Source organism: Phasianus colchicus, chromosome 4, assembly GCF_987193195.1.
Source record: "Phasianus colchicus chromosome 4, bPhaCol1.hap1.1, whole genome shotgun sequence".
NCBI lineage: Eukaryota > Metazoa > Chordata > Aves > Galliformes > Phasianidae > Phasianus > Phasianus colchicus.
The window spans coordinates 56327488-56353253 of NC_143439.1; the positions used below are offsets into that span (position 1 = coordinate 56327488).

At 37.1% G+C, this 25766-nt stretch overlaps 1 protein-coding gene and 1 long non-coding RNA gene across 7 annotated transcripts in view; one reads left to right on the forward strand and one right to left on the reverse strand.

Moving 5' to 3' along the window:
• Window positions 1–25766, forward strand: part of KCNIP4 (potassium voltage-gated channel interacting protein 4) — a 381941-nt gene that overhangs the window by 353198 nt on the left and 2977 nt on the right. For 4 of the 6 annotated variants that reach the window (XM_090139604.1, XM_090139606.1, XM_090139605.1 and 1 more), the window contains 5 exons: window positions 8491–8560; window positions 13237–13307; window positions 19235–19342; window positions 20077–20181; window positions 20504–20566. In XM_090139604.1, the coding sequence (XP_089995730.1) occupies window positions 8491–8560; window positions 13237–13307; window positions 19235–19342; window positions 20077–20181; window positions 20504–20566 (417 nt within the window). Of the gene's footprint in view, window positions 1–8490; window positions 8561–13236; window positions 13308–19234; window positions 19343–20076; window positions 20182–20503; window positions 20567–25062; window positions 25675–25766 lie in introns of those variants that run through there. The other 2 variants (XM_090139601.1, XM_090139602.1) reach the window with 1 other exon arrangement.
• Window positions 1125–13220, reverse strand: LOC149918272 (uncharacterized). The gene is made up of 4 exons (XR_016466204.1): window positions 12596–13220; window positions 9144–9270; window positions 4443–4577; window positions 1125–3538 (listed from the first exon to the last, which is right to left on the reverse strand). It is a non-coding gene; the product is annotated as an uncharacterized LOC149918272 (long non-coding RNA).

Genomic DNA, 25766 nt, shown 5'->3' on the forward strand with positions numbered 1-25766 from the left:
GAAGGGATGTGATCGAAAACACTCATATAGAAGTATATGAGAGGCAGTGCCTGCCTCCATACAGTTTTTCCCAAGAGTCTAAGTACCTTGTCTTTGCCAAGTGTTTACAGCAAAATGCACAACTCAGTGTTTAAAGCATGGGTTCTGCTACATATAATTTAATTATAGTGCCTTCCTATTTGTGAAGTCAGGATTGTAAAATGCCCTCCTGTAGTGACAAACAAGGACAGAAGCAGTAAGCACCTCTCAGATGCCAGGGACTCATCCATAAAGTTTTGATCTGTCAGGCTTTGGGGTGAGTTTTTAAGTTCAAGTCTTTAGTCATGTTGTTTACTGTTGCTTTAGTGCCAGTGCTAATAATAGGAGACTAAAAATTACAGTGGTTAGTGGGCATCGCTAAATGAAGAGCGGCGCTGATTAAAAGTGCTGCTGGCACCCAGCCCACTGCATGGGAGATGAAGCCAAAGTGTTGATTGTTATTTACTGTGTGAAGTCACAGATGCTGGATGTGGGCCAGCTCCTCCGTTTCTGCTTGTTTTCCTCTGAAACTGCCATATTAAGTAGGGGGTGGTAAGAAGGCTCTCATTGTTAGAGTATCTTTCAGTGGAAGGTTCAAAACCTCAATCAAATCTGCTGTGCCACTGGGAAGCAGTATTATAATTCTTATTACAGTAAATTCAAACAAGAAGCATTGAGTTTTACCTGATGATATGAGGCTTGAACAGTTCTTACACGTATCTCACCAATGGATGTCAGTGGAGACTGAGTTGATTTGATCAGTCAGATGAGATTTAATGCTATCAAATCCATTGGTTTCCCCAATGTTCCTAGAGATACAGGCTGTTGCCACTGCAGCACATGTGAAATAAAAGATAATTCAATAACCTGTGATGTTTCCTCTGTGAGTCATTAGCTAAATTCTACTGCAGTTTAGAACAGTGAAGAAAGATCGAAAGGAGGGATTTTTATTCATTGCTTTCTGTTTATGATGTAGCATTTTTCTATATGGTTGCATCACAATTATTTTCCAAAATGTAAAACAAGAACTATTTCAATAAAGAAGATATGCTTTGAAGGCTTTATTTTATTTTATTTTATTTTTTACAGTTTACAGGTCAGAAAACTATGATGAGAAATCTGATAAAAAAACAAACAAAAAAATAAATACAGAAGTCTCAATTTCAATACACAGGAGGTTAATAGCTGTCCCTTTTTCAATAACATGAAAAGTAGAAGTGATAACTGAAATAAAAAACACCAATGGTTTGCAATGTCATTGCACTGAGCACAGGTTATTCATTAGAGAAAATGAGTTTACATCCTTCAGGCTAGAGATAGGTCATTAGAAACATACTCAGTGATATATATATAACATATATTGGTTTTGTGCTGGGGATAATATCTCATAAATGAAAAGAATATTAATAGTGGCCATAGAATTTTTCTTAGAATTAAATTTTCATAAGAGTAATTTCAAGAAGTGTTATTAAGAAAAGTAATTAAAAAAACAAAACAAAACAAAACAAAACAAAAAAAAACAAGCAAACAGAAGTCATACAAAAATCACCCTGTGGTTTAGACTTCTAAAATGTCTACTTTCCAAATATATTCATGTGTATCAATGTACTGGCTCTTTCAGCACTCATACAAGGCAGGAAAGTCTTCAATAATGTACTAATTAATCTTCATTTTACTCCAGGAAGCATTTATAGAACAAAAATTGCATGAAATTCTTTTAACTATAATGATGTTTTAAGTACACTTTGTCCTACACTTTGTATGTGTTCTACTTTAAATAGATGTAGTATAATTAGGGAGTATGAATTGAGCTGAACTAGGAAAGAAAATCCTTAATTGAGTCCATTCCCTGTGCATTCACAGATACATACTAACTTGAAAGTTCTTTGTTTATCAGTACAATGCTAATAATTCAGTAATTAAAAAAAAATATGGAATGTAATTTTAAAATGTTAGGAAAGTTAGCAAAATATTTTAATTACATAATGGCATGCAAAAATTGATTAGAGTAAAAAATTTATGATTCTGAGTTGCTTGAGGAGTTATCCTCTCTCTCAGAAAATTAACTGGTGGTCATTTTATGGGTAACTGGCATGAAGAAGAAGGCAGTATCGGGTAGAGTAAGAATTCTTTACTGTTGAAGCCTGTCTATGTTCATCTTCCTATTTTGAGTAAGGAGCTACACAGGCTTTGCTGCCACTTCCATGGCAGTGGTGTGAAATGGAGAGAGCCTTTCTTACTTAATGCCATTAGTAGCCTGTACTTAAATAGTTTTGTGTAGGTTAGCAGCAAGTGCTGGAGTCTTATGTTCCCTAGAGTAATTGTTGTCAGATGTCAGAAAAATGCATTTGTTTCTTGGTAATTAAAAGCAGCTCCCTAACTTTTCAGAAGAAAGGTGACTACAGTCTGGGCTCATTCCGTTGTATTATAGACCAGGCCATGCCTCAAAATGATAGGTGTAAAGATAGAATAAAGAATAAAACCAACATTCATCCTTTGTGAGGAGTTTGAAATGCTGTCCTGCCCACCACACCCAGACCTTTGACAAACTAGCTTTTATAGCAAGAGATAGCAAAGCTCAAGAGGAACACAGAAGCGGGGGAAAAATATAATTGCCTGATCAAAGAACCAAAGTAGGCGTCTCTTCTGCAGTCACTGCAATTATCTCATACATGCGTTGATTTCCTGAAAACTTCCTCAAAGCGCCCATTTGATGTGGAAGTGCTGAATGATAAATCAATACAAAGGAAATTAAATGCCATTCATCCAATTTCAAAAAGAGGAGCCCAAATACAATGCAGTGGTTCAGAAGATTCTGTTCAAAGAGGCATTTTCAGAGAAATGACTGTCTGTAACAGATTAGAAGGACAGGATTCTTTTCCTTTTAATCCATAGAAGAAATAGCCCCTTGAAATTTTACTAACACCTAATGGACAGTGCTTATAGAGTCTCCATGAATTCATTGCCCTCTTGGTGATATCTAAGTGTGCCATGAAAACAGCTGCTCCCCTATCTCCACATTTTTTTCTGTTAGTACCTCTTCTAGAAGTATTTAGAGCAAAGGAATAGAAAAAAAAGGGCATAAACGTGGGAAATTTTTAAACTGTATTAATGAGAAAAGAAGATCTTTTGTACTATCTAACGTTTCCTACGTTAGTTTTCCCTGCCTTAATTTCCAGTACTGTATTCAGCCACATTTCAAATATTTTAAGAAAAAAGTCTTCTCCAGATTACTTTCTTAAGGTTGCTTCACAAGCTGGTGCATAGCATCTCTTTTACATGTATCTACTGAGCTACATTTCAGACTGTGAAATCAAGCCCTTCTTTCACCCCAAACTGCATTTTGTTTGTATCATCTCCTTTGAACTCCTAAGTTTATGTCACTTTTTTAGCTGCTGTAGTTTTTCTTTTTCTTCTCAGTGTTTCTCCTGTGTTGCCAAATGATGTGATCTGAATGCCAGCAGTGCCACCCAGACCCTCTGTCAGTAAGATCACTTCTGATATGTGTTCTGCCTTTTTACTGGGGGGAAAAAAAAAAATATATATATATATATACACACACACACATATATATATATAAAACTACCCTGTATTCTAAGAATGTTTTCAGGACACAGTGCTAATCATACTATTACTCACTTCAAAATAAGCTGGCATAGAAATGCATTCCTGATGAATACATCAAGGTTGAGTTAGATTTATTTTTTAGTATAGAGAAATGAGTTACAAAATTACCTGTTTTGTTTTGTTTAGAATACAATAAGTTACAAGCTTATTCACAGCATGCAGTTCTAGCAGTGGTCAAAACTTGAGCTTAGCCTGATTGGTACTGGTAAACTTATTTTTAATACTAGAGATATTCCCAAGTAAAATCAGTAGTGATATATGGAATACAAATTAATGTGCTATATATTGAATTATATACGTTTATTAAATGTAATACCCTCCTTATTGGATCTGCTTGAGCTAACAGAATTCAGCATACAGCTGGGAGCAAAATGTATATAAAATATAAACAGAAGTGAGCAGGGACAGCTCTGGAGGAGCTGGTGCATTGGGGGAAAAACAAACACCTTTGGACACCCTGTGTTGAAGGTAAACAATGATATTAGAATAATCAGCAGGCACTCCAAGGAGCCATTTGAAACAAGCTGTTGTGGATTTGCAACTGTAGGAAGGAAAATTAAACACTTGGGAACCTTGACATGGAAATTATCGTCGTGATGCTATTGTTGCTTTTTGTCACTTGTAGTTTTTATTTTTATTCTACAACCATTAACTTCATGCACTATAACTCCACTGCTCAGCCAATTACCCGCAATTAGAATCACGTTAGTTTTTCAACAAACTTAAAAGCATTTTTTAAACGTGTCACTGCTTGTTTGAAATAACTTTTTCTATTATTTTCATCCACCCACACTCACCTTAGTGCTTTTGTCACCGCTCACCCTCCTAGCTGCTGGGATTTCAGCTTTTTTTCCATAAGGACCCATGGCTACAGAGCCATTACCTGAGCAGCAGAACACTATTATCTGATGTGAACTGGCAAAACGTGGAAGCTGTTGAGCATCAGAGATTCTGAGTTAGGTTTTGAATGTGGCAGTTGCTAAGATTTATAAGGCTCATATCTGTGCTACAAATACCTGTTTGACTCAGCTACTGAAGAACAACAGCTGACATACACATCCATTTTACCAAAAGCCTTTAGTATGCCTGTACTGTTAATGGCAATGTGTCAGCCTGCATGTCAGGATGTGATGGGCCCTTTCCAGAGAGAGATTATCTGCTTTTCTCCTTCCAAGGCATAACAAGACCATGTTAGACATCTCTCACCAAAGTCCCTACCTTGTCCTTAGAGGCACAGTTTGTACCTTTGTTCCTTATATGTGCTACTTTTGGAACACATTTTATTTCACAGAAGGAACAAGACAAGAGCAGTTTATGAACTAAGTGTCAGTGGGTTTGTTCCCAATAATTTATACAGTACTAAAACCCCCAGATAATGAATTTGCAGAGATGCAGCTTTAGAAGCAAGGAGTGCATAAAGTTCTGCCCCATACATGCAATGCAACAACTTTCCAAAGCTGATCAACAGCACAAATTCTCCCTAAATTAGGGGTTATATCAAACATATCAGAATTCAGTGTACCAAGAAGTATAGAATAATTTTTGTCATCTGTCCAGTGTTAGCTCACAAAACTCAGGCTGCGGCCACTGAATTTTGTTAAAGTGTCTGCCCCAGTCAAGGGCTTGGATATTACTGCTCTTCAGGTAGCTGCTGGCTCATACCTTAGCATTGACCTACCTATGTGAAACAGGCCCCAACCTCTCCACCTCTCCACATGCCTTCCATCCCTCCTCATACTCTCCACATCCCTGGGATCCCTTAGCCTCTTCTTTGTACTCTGACAAGCAGGGAGGGACAGTAGCTGGCCAGCATCGCTTGGGAGGTGGTTTATTTGCAGTAAGAATGCTTTGTTGACTCGTACTCAATTTGACATCTGCTGTCACCCCACCTCCTTTTTGGCAGTGATGCCATTCTGCCAATCTCTTCACAACTTGTTCTGGTGCAAGGAACAATTTCTTTCCAGGTGTAGAGCATTGCAATTCTGATCATACTTCATGATGTGAATGTTGGCCTGGATTTCATTATTAATTTGGCCTAGATTATGTTGTTAAATGAAGGCGATTTTTAATGTTCTCATGCTGATTTTGTCAAAGTCCTGTTATATTCAAATGAAAAATTAAGAACTGGACCAGGCTATGAAAAGTCACTGTGGGCTTGAGCTGTGTGGGTTTTGTTAGAATTAACTTCAAAGAATATTTCAGAATTATGTTTATGATTTTCATTACATTATGCATTCATGGTACTTCTAAGTTTTCAGTCAGAATAGAAGTCTATGCAAAAAGAGAAAATATTGTTAGTCAGACAATTAAGTTGATAGACATGAACATATATCTGAAATTAAGCAGAACAAAATTTGATGGGAAAGTTGACATGCAAAAGCCTATAAGTAAAATATATTTAAAATTGCCAAAGTTGGTAATACAGCTTAATCCAGCATTAAAAAATGTTTATTGTACAGACAAATTTATGAGCTTGGTGTTTTTTTCTGCTTTGTTCCCTTTTCCCTTCACTGTTTCTTCTTTTTTCTCTTGTCTAAAACGGGTGTTGATTAAGTGGTAGAGATAAATCTGCTCAGTGCAATATTCTTAGAAATACTTTAAAAAAAAAAGACAGCTTAGACAGCATGAAGCTTGTAAATAATTTACAGGTTTGGGAGTAGTTCATAAGACCATGTGCTGGAGGTGTAATTTCCCAGCAGTAAAACAGCAAGCAGGAGAGACCATCAAAAGGCAGAATCATATTTATTATTCTCTATCTCTATTCTCTCTGTCAGTCTATCTTATTTTCTCTTTAAAGGAGAGAGGACAGGACTCAGGAAGAACAGTTCAAGATGAATTTATGCTCCTTTCCTTTTCTTCCAGAAGGAACACATAATGCAATTTAATGCAATTTTAAAGGACTGTCAAACCAATTTTCTGTAACGAAATAAATTATATATACATCTGGAGGGAAAAAAAAAAATATAGGAAATGGTTTAAATGTCTAACATTTTTCTTTCAAACTATTTTATTATATTGCTTCGTAAGAGTTAAATGAAAAATTAGAAACATTTTTTTTAAATTACAGTTGGTACAATGGAAGAAGTCAGCAAAAACTTGATATAAAGCCATGGGGAATACTTAACAATTACAATATTAAATGCCTTTTACAGAAATGGAGAAATCTCTTGATAAATTCAATAATGCCAGATTTATGAGACAGCAAAAGAATGTTATTGGAGGTAAATGATGTTCACTAGATATGTATTTAGATTCAAATTGATCAAGGAAAAGCTGTTTGCAGTCTTGTAGAGTCTCAGAAGAAAGCTCCGAGCTAAAAAAAGAAAAGTTTGAAACTAACTGTTTTTTCTAAGGGTAATTGGCCAATATTTCAGGTTTTACATTACGTGGATAGAAAATGTAAGCTGTTACTGGCAATGCTGTGACAAAGAGAAGAGCTAAATACAGAGAACCTACCTAGATAAATTCAAGATGTTGTTCATTGCCTGCACTTTCATTCTGCTTGCATCAGTGCCAGCCTCCATGGCCATACACAAATTGTTTCGTACTTATGTCTCCATGCCTGCCCTTTGTCTACCTGTTCTGATAAACAGAATTGTTTCTTACTATGTATTTCATGCTCCCACTGATCAGGAACTGAAGGTCTGATTTTGGCTGAGGGCAAGTGACATAAATCAAAATTTTGGTTGAGCGTGACATCAGTCAAAATAATCCAACATCTACAGATCTGACATGGATTTTTCAGGCAGTGCATCATCTCTCAATTAGTGAGATGACACTATTTGTTTCTTCACATAAGCTGTCAAAGCTATGAATATCTTGTTGTTCCTTATTTGATCTAATAGAAATGTCATTTGTCACAGGAAAAGCTGTTATTACACTGGCAAACAATGTTACACTGTTCTTTATCTTCATATGAAGCTATTTCCCCAGTGCTCCAGAATAGGATCACATATGAGTGTGAATAGCATAGCAATTGACAAATATATATACAAACCTTAACTGTTTGACTTTTCTTCCCTTACTTTGTTTCCAGACATACTTTTGTCTTATAGAGCTTGCCAGGCTTTTTTTTTCACCCACTGTATTGAAGAAGGAATTAAGGCAAAAGGGAATTACGTGCGTTATCTGAAATCATCTGCTCAGTCTGGAAAGTTTGGGACTTGACTCCACAGTCTTGCCTTTGATTTTTACTGCATGACTTACTAAGTGATATTGTTTTCCTTGTTTTTCCAACCTCTTTACATAACTCATTTTTATAGTCACTGCTCAAATCCTCTTTTCTTCCCCTTTGTTTCGCATTGTTTTCTCTGATTACACCCTGCTGTGACAGATTCTGCTCGTTCTTCCTTACATATTTCAGTTTATAAACAAGATGTAAAGAGGCAGAAGGATCTGCAAGGCTTGAGAAAGACCTTCTGAGGTGGAGTTTTTTGAATACATTAACTCGTCAGAGTTATATGTTGACTGCATATTTTGATTGTGATACTGAACTGCAAATGCAGTTTAGCTTCCTGCTTGGTTTCTGTGCCACACAGGTGCTGCTTGCCCATGACCAGCAGTAATGCTGCACTGCAGCACAGTAGCTGTTACTCATGCTGTCACTCAGTTCTATATGCTGAAGTTGAGAAGAAATGGCACAGAAAAAAAGATGTCTAATGGGAACTCTTTAGGAAGGCATTTCAAAGTGATGCACGTTTAATGCATTAATATTGTTAGAGTGAAATCAAGCTCTTGTAGCTTGTTAAACTCTCAGGTTCACACATGTTCTATGTGGTCTTTTAATATAGGGCTCGCCTGAAACAGATTCCACATTATTTATTTATTGTCTCTAACTTTTTCCAGGAATGTCCCAGTGGTGTTGTCAATGAAGAGACCTTCAAAGAGATTTACTCTCAGTTCTTTCCACAGGGAGGTGAGTACTTGGCAGCCCTCATTGGTACAGCAGTGCATAGTGACATTTTTGTTCACTTATAAGTGTGACAAAAGACCCTATTCAAATTAAGAGACTGTTGTCTCAGGCTCTGTCTAAATTCTTGGGGTATTTATTGGACACATTTAAAAGTGTAAGTTTCTGAAGGAAATGCAACATGTACATGAAGTCAGTCTACTGTTACGATGATACCACCTGTATTTGGGTGTCTTTGAAGTAGGTTATGTCCTTTCAAACTTCCTATGCATTCTTTTCCATTCTCTTTTACTCCACAAAACCTTTCACAGTAGGATTGAAATCTGTAGGAGGCACTAGACTTGTGGGTCAAATTAGAATCTAGTATCAGTGCGAGAACTCCCTTGACTTTCATGGAGTTTCTTTACATAAACAAAGGCTGTTTCTGCTATGCTTAACTTCAGTGCAATGGCTTTCAGGGCCTTCATTAATTTCTATTTCTTCATTATCTTTCAGTACAATAAAGGCAACACAAAACATTTCACTTTTTCTTTTGCCTCGAAATGCAGATTATTTTTTAGTTTGAATAGTTTTCCCCTCTTTTGCTTACCTTTACCATTCAGTCCTCTCTCTTCCTATTTTCCTACAGCTCTTCAGTCCTGCCTCTTCATCTTTTCCCACAGCTCTTGAGATTTGCATGCTAGCATAGAACAGTTCATAGCTCTTCATAGCTCTTTCTTTTCATGCATGTAAAAAAAAAAAAAAAATCAGAAAACTCCTCAACTTAATTGGTAGGAACAAAAGCTTTCCCAATTAGTTTCATTTTAAATAAAAACCTACAAGGTAAAGAGCAGCATTCAGTGAGGATTACCATCACTGGAATTTTCAACAAGTAGGCACAATCAATAGGGAAGAACAAGAGGCTAGAAGAGTTGACCTGCTTGCTGATTATTTCTGCATCTAAGCTTTTAAGCCAGGCTAATAATTACAGTTTCAGATACTGCATTTTCTAACCACTCTGGCTGGTGAAAACAACTACTCTGTATGTGGTTTACTACATCTTTACTGCACTTAAAATTATAAGAATAAAAAAATCTTATTGTTACACTCAAAATAGTTCATGGGCAAAAAGAAAGAACAACTTTTACACAAGTAGGTTTATTGTTCGAATAAGTGCAGTCACAAAAGTATAACCTTTGTTAGTCCAGAGCTAATTGTTACAAAGAAACAGTAAGAACATTAATGCAATTAAAATTAAAATTGCTACATAGACAATTCTTAGTTTCTACCCCATTTCCTTGTCTTCTGCTCACCTGTCCACTGCTCCTCTGGGATGATGGAGTGACATCATTTGTGGGATGAAGGGAGGAGTCAGCATGCAGAAATTCTCCCACAAGGAATATGATACTTTTGTTGGTGCTTTTTCATTCTTTGTTCTAGGATTCACTTCAGATCATTTGTGTGCCTTTCTGGTTTTCAGCTCTATGTTACTTCTAAATTTATTATATGGCATCTTTTACTATTTCCTTGTTTCTTGCTACCCCTAATACCACTCTTGTCCAGCTCCACATCTGTTTTTCTTCACCTGGCTCCAGGTGAGTCCATTATGGCTGTAGGTTCTCCAGTTCCAGCCTGTGCCCAGTCCCCTCCCATCCTACCCAAGCCACCATTGCAGCCTAGAATAACTGTGTTTCTAGAGTTGTACCACAAAAGCAATACCAATCAGCCTCAGAAACCTGGCTGATCAGAGAAGCAGTTGTCACAGCTGCACTGAGGAAAACAAAGACAGAGCTGCAGGCAGATTAAGAGGAGCCCATGCAGCATGAGCCTGCCTGGCCTTGGTTCTGCAGTGAGCTCTGCAAATCCTGTGGCTTGTTGGCAGCAGTGGCAACAATATTCAGAGCTGACAATGGTACTGTATTTTTTGGAATGAAAATATGCTTTTTTCTTTCTCTATATTTAACTTTGGGAAGATGCAGTAAAACGAATCCCTAAGAAAACCAGGATCCGATAGACTACTATAAATCTTTAGCTTCTTTTCAGTTTTGAGTCCATGAAGTGAACTTACCCCCAGAATCAAATTCAAAGCTTCAGAGGTGCTAATACACTACATTTCCTGTCACCTGCACAGCCAAATTTGCTTTACTGAGTCAAAATTATTTTTAAAGAAACCCCGTGTATTACAATTTTAGCATGGTAGGAAAATATCAAATCCAGAAATTCATCTGCAGTAGATGTTGCTGTGCATGCTAACAGCATTTTAGCCAAGGCCTCTGAATTTCAGCTGAACTTAAAATACTGCTTTTGCATATGAATATTAAAAAGAAAAATGTTTGAAATCACAACAGCAAAGGCAACGTATTCATATGTCCCCATGTTAAAACATCATACATGTAGATGTGTGCCGTAAACGTTCACATAATCAAAAAATTGACACAACAGAATTTATAATTAAAACTGTGCATATCACCTGAGCAAAAGGAATGATATTGAGTAACATTTTAAGCCTTAGAGCAAGCAATTATCAAATCATGATCTGCCAATGTCATCCAGCAACTTTATCAAAGTGATGTCAAGAGCTACCCAGGACTAGGGACACAGGATCTACAAGAATATCAAAGGAGATGACACAGAATTGTAGTAAAATCAATGTATTTCAAAAGGCAGTATAACTTTCTGAAAAGTTTTCCATGCCCAAAAAGTAGAAAAGTAGAAAATTAACTTTCTAGAAAATGAGAAAGCCAGTGCTATACTGGTGAATGACTAGGCCCCAGTAGCTTCTGTGCATGCACACAACAGGTTGTCTGAGAAAAAAGCACTGGCATTTATTCTTCAGACATGCAGGTCACAGATAGGAATCCACACACTGAGCAATTACAGTTAACTGCTCATCAGTTAAGAAAAGAACGGATTATGTTCATGGTTTTCTAAGGCTTACTCTTCGATATATAATGATTACCATTTTTTGGTCTGATATTTAAAATGTTTTAACGATGTATTTCAAAAGAATTCTGATTTAATATCTGTTCCTGCCTCAGCCTGTCAAAATATCAATTTAACCTACTAGTTATATCAGATCCTTGAAATGAAAACACATCTGACTTAAAAAGTAAAGCTTTTGTCTAAAGTGATTAATGTTCAAGATGAGTATGCGGATCACATTAAGTAGGTGTAATTAAAACACCAGAGTACCTCATCCTGCAGTGCTTTTGAAGACAAAATTTCAGACTAAAATTACATGCACAAACAAAATGTAAATACACAGAAAATGATTAGGAATATTTCACACATTTTCAAGAAATGAGTGCCAAGAGAATTGGACGGTATTTAAAATTCATTTTGCAGTAATTATGCCTCTATAATGTGGTTGTTTTTTTTTTTTCTGAAGATGACTTGTATCCTGTATTGTTGTACAACAGATGTCTCAGTAGATTTTAGAAAATATGAGAATTAAATTTCTAAACATAAACTTTAGTAAAGAAGTTTACATTTTTCAGTTAAAGTGGAAATTCACCTGCTGAGTCATGTTTAAGCAACTACACTGATGGCTGGCATCATGGATGAGCGAACAAATATCTCCACAGAATTTCTAAATTTTTGGGAGGAAATTCTCTGAAATGTGTTAACAGACAAAAGATTTGAAAGCTGCAAGGTTTGTTCTTATTACAGTTATATTTTATTGAATCAACATATTGAAGATTAGAGACGTCGCTTACTTGGTCTGAATCTGTGAAGCATAGTTTTGAGTTTCGTTTCAAAATAAAAGTTTCGTTTCAAAACTCCTGAACTAATTTGTGTCTCTTGGAAGGAATCTGGTGGAAATGGAAAGATGCATCCTTACAAAACCATATGTTGGATGCTGTATAGTGTTTCCAAAATTACTTGATAAGAAGTGAAAAAGGCTTGAAAAGTAAACAATTAGTGAAGGCATTACTCGCTCAGCCATCTTTCAGAATATTATTGATCTCTTCAGTTAGTCACAGCAACTCATGTTCATGGTTTTTAAGCATCTAGTTTTTGTAAAATGGAAATTGAGCAGTATTCCAGCTATGGGTCTCTCACCTGTGGCTCTTGACAAGTACTGAACAGCCAGATGGATGGCAAATGCCACTGAAGTGACTCTGAAATCTCATCTTCTGCATTTCCCTGTGCCAGTTTGTTATGCAGAGACCCAGAGCAGCAGCAGCTTCTGACCCGCTCATCTTCAACTGAAGCAATCTGCCTGTTGTCAGAGTAAAAGCCATACGCCAAGTGCACAGATGGCAGTGCCTGCTTCCCTCACTTAAAGTGACAAATGAACACATTTTTCTTCCTTAGCACATGAGAAAGATCTCCCATCATGGTCATTTAACTGATAAAGTAGCATTCCCATTGATGCAGACTGTTCCAGAGTACAATAACATGACTTCTTAACCACTTGTTCAGATCTCAGTGATTAATCATTTGCATGCAGCAGTGGTAATGAAAATGAATAAAGATATTCTAGCCTATATTTTCAGAATTTCCTTTCAGGTCTAGTTGCACATATACTTAATCTAATTTACCCCGTTCATCCTGCCCCCCCTAAAAAGTTTAAAGTGATTTGAAATTTTAATTTTAGTTGGTGTCAAAATATATCTTCCTGTAATTATTTTCACTGAATAAGATGTGCTTACTATGAAGGTGTGCTTATTGTGACATGTTTTTATTGTTTTAAATTGTAGATTCCACAACTTATGCACATTTTCTGTTTAATGCATTTGACACTGATCACAATGGATCTGTAAGTTTTGAGGTGAGTGATACTGTTATATCTTTTCTCTGCATTTTCTTTAATGCTTTAATATTCTTTGCAGTGAAGCTGAATGTGATTGGTTTCATTATATGGATCACATAAAAAGACTCAAATTTTTCTGACATGGTAACAAAATCTTTAATTTGCAGTCGTATATCCTAGAAGTGAAACTCAAACCATGCTATGTAACAGTTTTTGTAAATTTGCCCATTACAAGGTAAGTCAACTTATTCAATAGTTGCATAACAGAATCCTTATCTTTTCCCCTTCTTTCAAGATGAGAAATACTCTGATCCAGCTAAAGTTGAGAGGATGATTCAGACAAAATAGGATTCCTTATACACTCTATTATTTCCAGGAGGAGTTCTACAAACATATATAGTATTTAAAAGCACAGATGTTTAAAACTAATTCTTCCTCCGTTTACCTGCCCAATCTGTTTTTAAAAATTCTGTCTTTCCCTGCTGTCACCACCTGCAAAGGCTGACGTCACTGACACAAAACCATAACAAAAAAGACAACGCCCTGCAGCAGTTAAAAGAAAGCAGGTTGTGCTGAAAAGGACCCCTTACTTTAAGCTAAAGAATTAAATGTTTTGCTTGTTTTTCAATGGACAGATGGTATCCTTACAATCTGAGATTGGTTTGGAATTAAATTTAACTGCTGGAAATTTGTTTAAATGCTCTATATATGTTTTTATTATTTGAAGGAAAATCTTTTTAAAAAGTTTTTATGGTTTTATTATTTATATAACATGGAGGAATCCTTGCCAAGCAGGTGCACTGTGATCGCAAATCTAAACCTCAGCTGGAAACATAACTAGAGCATTTTGTGGGAGATTATTTGCATTTATTTAAAAAACACAAACCCCATCTGCCTTCTTCCAGGTAGCTGAAATCAATAGGCTCCATGTAAAACTGGAAGCAGAAATTGAGCTTTTTTTCACGTCTTCTGTATGCAGGCTAATTCTACAAGGAATCCTGGTTAACATCAGTAACAGCAGCAGCAGTGCTGGAAAGTATTTTTAGCATCAATATTTAAGAAACATTTCTGCTGTTTTCATTAGGGAAAATGAGAACAAAAGAAGCTTTTGTAACCTTCCTGGACAATTTGTTCACATTTGTATTTCAAAGAGAAAACCTTAAGAAATGAGGTAGATGTAAAGCCTTTTTAAAGTGGATTTGAATATCTCAAAGTGCAGGTCCATGTACAAAAGAGGCTTTGGAATAGAGGAAAATAGAAAAATAAAAGAAACGGCATTTTTTATCATTGCCAGAACAGACATTTTCCAGTGTACTGTGGTTCAGTATCAATTTGAATAAAGTGACCCGGACTTTGATCTCATTTGCACTAATTGTAAGCCCAGTGTAATTCTAGTGCAGTCAAAAGACCCTGCTTCAGTGTCGTTGTGCCATGTAGCAGCTTCATACTTACAAACAGTACAATAACCATTCTAAAAGCATCCCTCTAATGTTAAAAATGTTTTGATTTTTTCTAATCATGTGAAAGTAGCTGTGAATCGTGGGTTTCATGAAATGGGAAAAACCACATTTTTTTTTTCCTGATCCTTTTTATCTCAAATGCAACCATATCTTTTCTGTACCAATCCACACTCTAGTTAATTCCCTTTAGCCAGAAAAAAAAAAACAAAAAAACCAAAAAAAAACCAAAAAAAAACACCCAAAAGAACACATAAACCAAAAAGACGCAGAAAACCCATTGGCACAAAGAGTAAAGGAACAGTGGTGTGATTTAAAAATTTGGTGAACAAATAATGATTCATTCCAGACTTCTTTTTACATCACAGTGTAGAACTAAATGCAGTTTAGTATAATGGTCTGTGATCTGTGAAGAAAAAATACTCTTTGACTCTCTTCTTTGTGAAAAGGACAGGAAAATTCGAAATGGTATTGGAAGAACTACAGATATAACATGTAGAATTTTTTTTTTGTCTGTTGCACTTTCCTTTTTTCTAATGACACTGTGGTAGCTAGAATTGCAGGAAAGAAGAAAGAGAATTTGTTCTAGCTTTTTGATCTTTGTTCATCACATTTTTAATCACCAACAAAGTACTGGACTTAAGCAGAACTTGTACTGATTAAAAACCTTCATTGAACAAGGCTCCTTAGTGAGATTGTTATGTATGTGAAATTTTGCACATCCTTAACTCTATACAGTTCTGAAGAGTCAGACTCTTATGCTGCAGCATTTTACATAGTATAAAAAGAAACTCATGGAACCAGCTGCTTGAAACTATCCTTCCTTATACTGTAATTGTGTCAATTTAGAGATTAATGTAGTTTTTTCATTAGTTATGCAAAGTAGTTTTGTTTTAATATAAGCAATAAACAAGCAAACATTCAAATCAGTGCCCTGAGTTTACTATAGATGCAGATTAAAGCTCTAAATGCGATCTTGATAAAAGGAAAAGTCACTCAGTAACCCCAACTAATTCTCAGTGCCTTCAAGTACAAAAGCTGTGCCAAATGCAATGGAGATGTTAAACAGTGTTTAATCTGTAATCTGTATTTGTTGCTCCTAAAATGATTAATTATCCCTTCGTAAAGTTGTTGGCGAGTTCCTGATTATTTCATTCCTCAACTGTTCCCTCAGAATTTTGCATTAATTAATTAATTAACTAGCTTGCTAACTCATTTCTAGTGGAGAATCCAGAATTATGCTGCCTTTTTATGTCTTCTTTTATGTCTTAAGATCAAATGCAACTTTGGTATTTAATTAATAACAACAGTAATGAACTGGTATTGTCTCCAAGACAGCAACTTGGGATTTACTGAGCTTGAATGTCTTCAAGTCTGGTTCTCTGTTAAAGACATAAAAGCCTTGCTGATGCCATATATGTAAGCAGCCAATTTTTCGCATGGCAGTGAGGATCTCACAAGAGTTCTGATACCAGACAGTGTAAAGCAATACACGTAAATACAGTTCCTCTCAATAGCAGTTCCTGCAGTTCATTGGTAACCTTTGCTGTCTTAACTGCATTTGTGCCCCATTATGTCTGTAACTAACATTCCCTATTAGACCCCTTTAATCAAAGTCTTCACAAGTACTGAGAGGCTCAGTAGGAAGCTAGACGATTGGAAATGAGGAGCTGTGAAAAGGAATAAAGGCAAATAGCAAAGAACTCATACTTGGTGTGCTTCCATGGCAGACTCCGTCTGAGCTTATTTTCTGCCCTAAATACTATTGCTCCATTGTAGCATTCTGTATTGCATCACTAGCTTAACATTGTAGCTGCACCACTCCTGGCAGCCCCACTCCTTCCACCATCCAGAGCCTTTCTCTGTTGGAAGATCTAGCCCAAAATGCTGTGTGGATTCAGTCTTTGACCGCTGAATCTGATTTTCCATTTCTAAATGGTTTTACTATTATATTCTTAAATTGTATGAAATTAAATATGTAGAAAAGATATCCTGTCCTAACTGGTCCTTATTCAGCTCATCACAACCTCCTTTCATGATAAGTCCTTTTTATAGTTCCTGAACTGGAGAACTCCAGAGAAGGCTTAGACAAAGGCAGTGTGCCTGGATTGATGTGGGTATGATTCCCAAATGCACTGATGCAAAAGGGAAGGAGGTGACCCACTCTTGCAAAGCTTAGAGCATACACCTGGAAGGTTATGAGTTGTCAGTAAGATTACTAGCGTATGAGTGGGTGCCTCAAAGAAAGGAAGAGAAATAATAAGGAAAAGGAAAATAGATATTATTTAAGAATCATCAAATGGCTTGGGTTGGCTTAAAGTCAAACTAGTTCCAACCTCCTTGCTGTGGGCGGGGGTTTCACACACTAGATCAGGCTGCCCAGAGCCCCATCCAACCTCCAGGAATGGGGCATCCATTACTTCTCTAGGCAGCCTGTTCCAGTGCCTCACAACTCTAAGCATCAGAATAAATGCAAATGTTGCTGGTGTCAAGAGTTGTGAAACATATTATTTTAAAAAAATAAAGTTATTGGAGACCTCTGCAGAAGAATTCAAGAAACATGGCATCAGGAAGGAAGTAAAATAGTGCAGAAAAATACGAATAGTACTGAATCAAAAAGGTTAATTGCTAATGCTGTAATGTGATCAAATCTGTTCTAAATTTCTTGGACATTTTAATACTTTATAGCACGCTGTTAAAGAGCTGTTTGGAGATTTGACTCTATGACCCTCAATTAGTCATTGAGATGTAGACAAGATAAGTTGACCAAAACTCTTTTCAAGACTCATGTATTAATTTACCCCAAAGGGCACATGTATTAGTAACACAGAAATTTATGACAGACTAAAAAACAAAGAGCATACTACTGGAATTGTTAATGACTGAAACTGTCAAAAGAGCTCTTCTTACCAGAGCATCTAAGGCTGTGATGTTTGTGTTTGCTTTACTCCACTGGGTATGCATTCTTTTCTGTTGTTCCTGTTTTAAGGAAATGCACACTTTGCCAAAGATAATACAGAATCATTCAGCTTTTGTAGTCTCTGCTTTAGTATTACTCTAAAGAATTCCTGTATGTCTTTAACAATAATGTAAAAATGCACATTTAAATATAAGCTATTGAATTATTGTGCTTGACACATTATAGGGATGATTTTACAGATGTATGGGTATACAAGCTTATCAAAGAGAAATAAGTGGAGGAAAAGCTTAGGGAAAAAAAAAGCCACAGTTTTTAAAAATGCAGTAAATTAGCTAAGAAATGCAGAAGACAGATTACAGTGCAGTCTGATTGCTATCTTCTCTAGTATGGATGATGTTCATGCAATGTAAATAAGGTTTGTGTTATTGAAAGAATATTAACTGTTGTAGTGGAAATGCAGTCACAGCCTGAACAGTGATTGAGCACCTGGTGAGAATGCAGGCCCAACCCAGGGGAGCTCAGGTGCATAAACAAGTGACCCGTAGGGGTGCAGCCAGGATCCACTCCCAGACCTCATTTAAGGGCTGGCAGTGAAGGTGAGGGTATCTTTCTGGAGATCACTGCCTACCTGAGACCTTCCAAAGTTAAACAGTTTTTCTTCCTTTGTTTCTGCATCTATGGGGCTTGTTCTCATTTATTGTAGCCTCAGATTGTACCACTCTGCTATTATTGCTGTACTTTCTATCACATTACAGCATTACAACTGTGAAGTAAAAATCTTGTTCTAGCCCTGGTGTTACGTAAGTATATCAGTTTTCAGAATTGCTTGTCTGCTGATCAAGGGCATAGTCTGAGTAATCCTGACTAATGTTAATTTGTCAGTTATCCATAGCCAAACACTACGTGCATATAATTTCAGCAGTTTTCTTTTTTACTCCTGTGGAGTAGATGTAAAGCAATAGAGTATTGATGGGTAACAGGACCACTGAGATGGCACATGGATGCAAAATAACTGCCATTTCCTATTGGATTTCCAATGAAAGATTTATGTATTGAGGTTACACACATTTAGTTTTTAATGCTGACTGCACAAGCTCCAGCTAAGAGTTTTGAGAACTATATATTCTACTTCCAATGAGGTATACATACAACAAGAATGTAATGTTCCTCGGTGGATAGCTATTCCAAAATTGGTCTCCTGTGCTCAGATTAATCTAACTCCTGCTTAAGCTTTGTTCTGAGTCATTACACCACGGGGTTTGTTTTTACTTGGAATTAATTCAACAAAGACTTCTTACATGAGGCATTTCAGAGGATGAATACACTAACGGAAAACAGTGGCTTATTTTATAGAAAATTGCTCAATTTGCTTGTTAATTACTAGTGTAGTATACAGTGCCTAGACATTTAATTTTTTGAATAACCAGCAATCCTTAACACTTACTGTCAAGTGAAAGAAATAACACGCTTCTCAGGATTTCTGTGATTCTGATGTATTTGTCTGCATTTCTGAGTGTTTGTGAAATACTGTTCCATTCCAAACTTACCAAGATCATTTGTCCCTTTAGGATTTTGTTATGGGTCTCTCAATTTTACTCCGAGGGACAGTACAGGAGAAACTGAACTGGGCTTTTAATTTGTATGATATAAATAAGGATGGATACATAACTAAAGAGGTAAGGTCTACTTTTTATACTAATACTGAAACTGAAGGTTGTATACAGAAGTCTTGCTTTGAAAGAAGAATGGGATCAGAAGAACCTCTGTCAAATCAGACCTGTCAAGGAATAATGTGTAACATATTATGAAACTAAATGTACTCTTTTTTTCTCATTTTAAGGCATATATCAAAATTGAAAAAGGAAAAAAAAAAAATCACGAACTTATGTATGTACAGAAACATGTATGTACAGAGTACAGCAGATGACTTACATCTATAATTATTCTTACGTTTTTTGTAACTCCTACTATTAACAAAATCCAAAGCTTTTGATAAAAATGGAAAACTCATTGCAAGTGTGCAAGTTTGTGTGTGGGTATTTCTTCTTTCTCTTGAAAACTCAGTTGTATGAAGGTCTTGTGTTAACCTGCTGCTATGGAATTCTTTTTCTGTTTACTTATGCATTAGATTTTAGGAGACTCTTCCCACAGTGAATGTGCACGTATTCTGAATCACTTAAAGTATTTAAAATCAGAAACATTCATCTGCATATATTGAACGAGTAATGAAAGCCAAGCCAATGTGCTAGAATTCCTAGGGAATTCAGTACATTCTTGAAGCTGTTCAATCACTAAATAACAATGTAATTTTTTTCTCTAAAATGCTGATCATAGAAATTAATTATGTTTTCTGAATCAAAGCACAATATATGATGCACACTGAATTGCGCATTTTTTTTTTTCTCTTCAGGAAATGCTTGATATCATGAAAGCAATATATGATATGATGGGGAAATGCACTTATCCTGTTCTCAAGGAGGACACGCCTAGACAACATGTGGAAACCTTTTTTCAGGTGGGTCAGGTAACAAAGGGAACCAAAAAGACTGCTCCATTTGCAGCTGTAGAAAGATTTCTTTCATTGTTGAAATAGTTTTGCATATCCTATCAATTTTGTTATTCTCCTCCATGGTTCATCCCAAGGCACTTGTCTCTCAGATCTACTCGCCATGTGTTGCCTTTTCAACAAGCTCTTCAAGCTAGTGTATTATTTCCTACATCGTTGTAGCATTTTGGCTTAGTTGTTCCCTAGGCCAATGTGTAAATGAAATATTAAAAATGACTTTTTAAAGTAGATTTCAGGAGTGTAATCATACATTTCTGTTCTTTCTGAACAGAAAATGGATAAAAACAAAGATGGAGTAGTTACCATAGATGAATTCATTGAGAGCTGCCAGAAGGTAAGCAACCAGTGATATGTTGAATCCATATCAGCTGGCTACTGCTATCATACACTGATTTTATTTTATTTTTTGAAGTGACAGCAGAATAGCATTTCATTCATACTTAATAGTGAAAAGTTTTTTTGCATTCAGCTAAATATTTATGTCTTCTGACAGTGCTGGGTAACACTCCTGATAAAATCAGCATACAGTCACAGCCATATATTACTTGAAAAATTATCACATGTAAGAGTGTTCCCTGAGCAGTAAGTTTTAGGGAGAGTGGAAGCAGCTTGCAAATCGTTGAATGGCAGGAGTTAACAGCAGGCAAGTGTTTTTGTTTTTGTTTTTGTTTTTCTTTTTTTTTTTTTTTTTCTTTTTTCTCAAGGCAAGCCAGTAAGAACAGATTGTGATTAGCAGTTACAAGTGTTTACATTGTCTAGGTGGCTGTTAATTTCCTTCAACTGCTGAAAGCAGCTCCCTGCATTTTGAGCCAGGATTGAAAGTTGACATGCAGCAAGAACTACAGCCTGTTTTCACTCCTCTGCCCTTGGGAACTAACTTGCTTTCATACCAGGAGCCAATGTGAGGAAAAAATGCATTTTCAGAATTTTAAGGAGATACCATTAGTACATAAGGTGAAGAATGCAAGAAAAAGAAAATACAAAATAATGGTACCAACTATTGGTGTGGTAAGAGGTTATGTTGTTACATACTGCAAAATGTTGCATTACACCTTGTGATAAGGTGGGCTTGATTACACTATGCAAATTGATAAGGCGATTCAAAACCAATGCTATTTGTTGCAGTGAAAAATATAAGGAATTGTAGTTATGTTTGGATGCAATGTCAGCCTTCCCAGGATGTCTGATTACTGTGAAGCTGTCAAGAGATCAGCAGTATGGACTGTGTGCTTTGCTTCTTGTGTGCGTTGTATTCTGACACCAAGAAGTGAACAGTAGATGAGAGACAGGAAAGAACAGCGCAGTTAGTGAGTGATAAATTTATAGTGATTTGGAATATGGAAAGCAGAACTGAAAATAGCACAGACATGCTAGAATGCTAGTGTATTGTTTTATATATTCTTGGGATTGCTCTTGTGATTTAAAAGTAGCAAAATACAGAGAGGTCACAACCACTTAGTGGTCACTTATTGAGTCTTTTGACTTCAGCGTATAAAACAAACAAACAAAAAAAAACCAGTTCTAATTTGGTTGTCCTATGTATCCTTAGCAATGAGTACTGGGTAGTGTCCTATCTGTCAGCAGTGTTGTATCACACTGATGGTGGTTCTAGCTTGTCAGTCTTACTCAATATGAATGACAGGTATTTGCTCTGCTAACACGGATTATCTGAAACAGAGATGAGGTTCATCTCCCAGCTGAGGTCTACAGAGTTCTAGAAGTTACATGAAAGACTTACTGGAATATACTGATTATAGTAATAGGTGGATTGCTTCATTTACAAAGAAAATTAGTACCTTCAGTAAAGAGTTGCCTGTTCTCCTTTGCCAAAGTGATTCAGTTTCTCACTTCTGTTAGTAGATTTCTTATTTAGCTCTTCTGAGTATTCAAAATAAGTGATTTATAGGGCATCTCTCTCACAATGTGACAGACACCATTCTCTCATCTTAGAGAGCAGGTCATCTTGTTGCTCTGCTTGATGTGGAATCCAAATGATGACATACAAAATAAATGTTGCTGCCCACGTTTTTTGTCTTTAGACTTACTAAGACCTTTCTTTTAACAGCTCTGAGCTGCAAAGTGTTTAATTCATATTTGTGTCAGGATTTAGTTTCAGAAATGAGATTGGGGTTTTTAATTCAGCCTGAGTCCTTCAAGAAAATTCCTTCAGGAGCTGTGCTCTGTTAATGGGGCTTCAACTTTTTCAGGATTACACTTCTTCCAAAGGACAGTAGTGGCCTCTTCCTTTTAAAATACACTGTAAGAAAATGTTTAATAAATTATTAGGTACGAGACTGATCTAGAAAGATAATGTTAAACTTCCTTTCTTTTCTCATGCATCACTCCAGAGTGAGAAGTATCATCCTTCATGAGTGTATAACAGTACCTAAAACAAAGCTAAATAATTCTGTAATCTTTTCTGTAGTGAACTCATCTGTTTTGATCCTGACATGCAGTGTTTTTAGTCTTTTTTTAATAGTCCTTCTGTATGCTCCTGTGCTATGGAAAAACAGCATACATCATTATGACCCTTCTTTCCATCTCTCTTTTCCAAGCTGCAAAATACTCACTTTAGTTCAATTTTCCCTGCTGAGGAAACCAGTCCACGCTTTTAGCTATCCTCGTCACTCTGCACAGAGTACTGCTAGTTCTAATACTATCTTTTTCTTACCAGAATCTTTTGTTGCTGAGTCAGGACAGGGTCATAGCATGCTTGCAGTTCCCTAGACTTTGATGTCTGTCTTTGTTTCCTCATCTACAAGCCATCCTTTTGTATACAAGCTGATATTAGAGCAAGTCTGCTTAAAACATTCCTTGCTGGTTTTGCATAACAAATAATTCTACCTCAAACCTTGGAATGGGATGCCCATTGATGAACGTGGCAGCCAGAGATGCATCTGGTGCATGTGAAAATATACTAGAGGCGTACAGGAAATGTTCACCATTCCCTACATTCTATTCCAGACTGCAAGATGAGAGTCAAAACAGTGCAAGGAAACAAGCACTGCAAAACACTCTCAACCAAACTCTAAAGCTAAGATCACTTCTGTGAGTATCTTATAGTGTGGCATGCTTAAAAAGCAATAACTATCACAGAAGCTCACTTTTAATTGCTGTGATTTATTTATTTCTTTGGTATCAAGGTAGATTATTTGGTAGATCAAGGGCCTCTGTGTTCTTAAATACATACATAACTGTCTCTTTTAAAATCCCCTCTTTGTGCTGAGTACTTGTTTGGCACAACTGTCATTGTGGTAGCGCTGTACAGTCTAGGGAATATATCTAGTTCAGGACTCTGAATTCATAGTCCCTGTGCAAAGGATGGCCTTTACCTTCACAAAGTAAATATTAAGGTGTTATGTAAGAAACTACAGAGCACTCAGTCTTCATTGAGTATGGTCTTGTCTGGTCACCAAGTATAAGAACTTATCTTTCCTCATGGAAAAAGTAGAGACAGCAGAAGTGTTTTCTCTCAATCCTATCCAGTTCTTTCTCCTCTATCCTTTGGCTGCTTGGTGTGATGGAAAGTGGCCTAAGTTGGGCATTACATAATATAGCAGCATTTTGAGGAACAGATAACATAAATTACTAACATAATTAGAGAAAATTACTCAAAGTTGTTGTTGTCCCTAAAACACATCAGACATTGGACTGAATTGTGAATAATTTTAACTTTAATTTCTAACTAGTCATGTGTTACTGGAAGGCCTGAATATCAGTTCAGAAGAGAACACTATGATAATCTGAGAACTGTTGTTTTGTTGGTTTTTTTTTTTTTTCCTTGCACTGCTTTAGTGAGACTTCCTAAAACAGTCAAGTCTTACTCATTTCAATTAAAGGTGGCTAGATTATTTACTGGCTAAGTATTAAGTGAATCATAGAAACATAGAATCACAAGGTTGTAAAGGACCTACAAGATCATCTAGTCCAACTGTCCTGCCATTTCCATTGCTACCACAAGCTACTAACCCATATCTAGCAGCTCCTCATCCAGCCGTCTCTTGAATGCTGTCAGGGATGGTGACTCCACCACCTTCCTGGGCAGGCCATTCCAGAGCATCAACTGACACTCCCAGGTCCCTTTCCTCTTCACAGTCATTAAGCCCTTGATCCCTGCCAGATCCTTACCCAAAGAAGGGTATACCTGTCCATGCCATGGGCAGCCAGTTTTCCCAGAAGAATACTGTGAGAGACCACGTCAAAGGCTTTGCTGAAGTCTAGGTAGACTACATCAGACTGACAGGCCTGTAGTTGCCCGGATACTCCTTACGGCCCTTCATGTAGATGGGAGTCACATGGGCAAGCCTCCAATCCTCTGGGACCTCTCCAGATAATCAGGAGCACTGGTAGATGGCCGAGAGCGGCTTGGCAATCGCCCCTGCCAGCTCCCTCAGCACCCTAGGATGAAGCCCATCTGGTCCCATGGACTTGTGACAGTCCAGATGGAGGAGGAGCTCTCTAACAGTCTCCACCTGAATCACTGGGGGTGTATTCTGCGTAGCATCCCAGACTTCCAGATCAGGGCGTAAAGTGCCCTGAGGATAACTGATCTGCCTCTTAAAGGCAGATGTAAAGAAGGCGTTGAAGACCTTAGCTTTCTCCTTATCCTAAGTGGTCCCTCCTGCATCAAGTAAAGGATGGTTCTTCTCTTACCAGTAATATATTTGTAAAAAGATTTCTTAATTCTCCTTTACTGTAGTGGCAAATCTGAGTTCAAGTTGGGCTTTTGCCCTCCTAACTTTTTCCCTGCATATCTTAGCAACTTCCTTGTAATCTCCTCAAGTAGCCTGTCCCTTCTTCCAGAGGACATAGACTCTCTTTTTTTTCCAGAGTCTCAACAATACTTCCCAGTTTATCCACACCAGTCTTCTTCCCCTATGGCTTGCCTTACGAGTGAACGCCTACAGCATTCAGGAACAGTATGTTCTTGTGCCTTTTAAGATTTCCACCTTGAGGAGCATCCGGGCTTCTTGGACCCCTTCACCCTTAAGGAGCGACTCCCAAGGGACCCATGCTGCAAGCGTCCTGAACGGGTCAAAGTCCACCTTCTTGAAGTTCAAGATAGCAGTTTTGCTAGTCACCCTTCTGACATCACCAAGAATAGATAATTCTACAATTTCATAGTTGCTCTGCCCAAGACAGTCCCCAACCTTCACATCTCCCACCAGTCCTTCTCTGTTAGTGAAGAGCAGGTCTAGCAGGGCACCACCTCTGGTAGGCTCTTGTACCAGGTGCGTAAGGAAGCTTTCTTCCACACACTCTAGAAACCTCTTAGACTGCCTTCTCTGTGCTGTATTATATTTCCAACATCTATGGGGGAAGTTGAAGTCTTCCACAAGAATGAGTGCTGGCGATCGCTCGACTTCTGCAAGATACTCACAGAATGCCTGTTGCATTGCTTCATCCTGATTAGGCAGTCTATAACAGACCCCCACCAAGATGTTGCCCCTACAGACCTTCACTCCTGATCCTTACCCATAGACACTCAACTTTATCAATCCCAACCCCAAGCTCTTCAACATTAAAACAGTCTT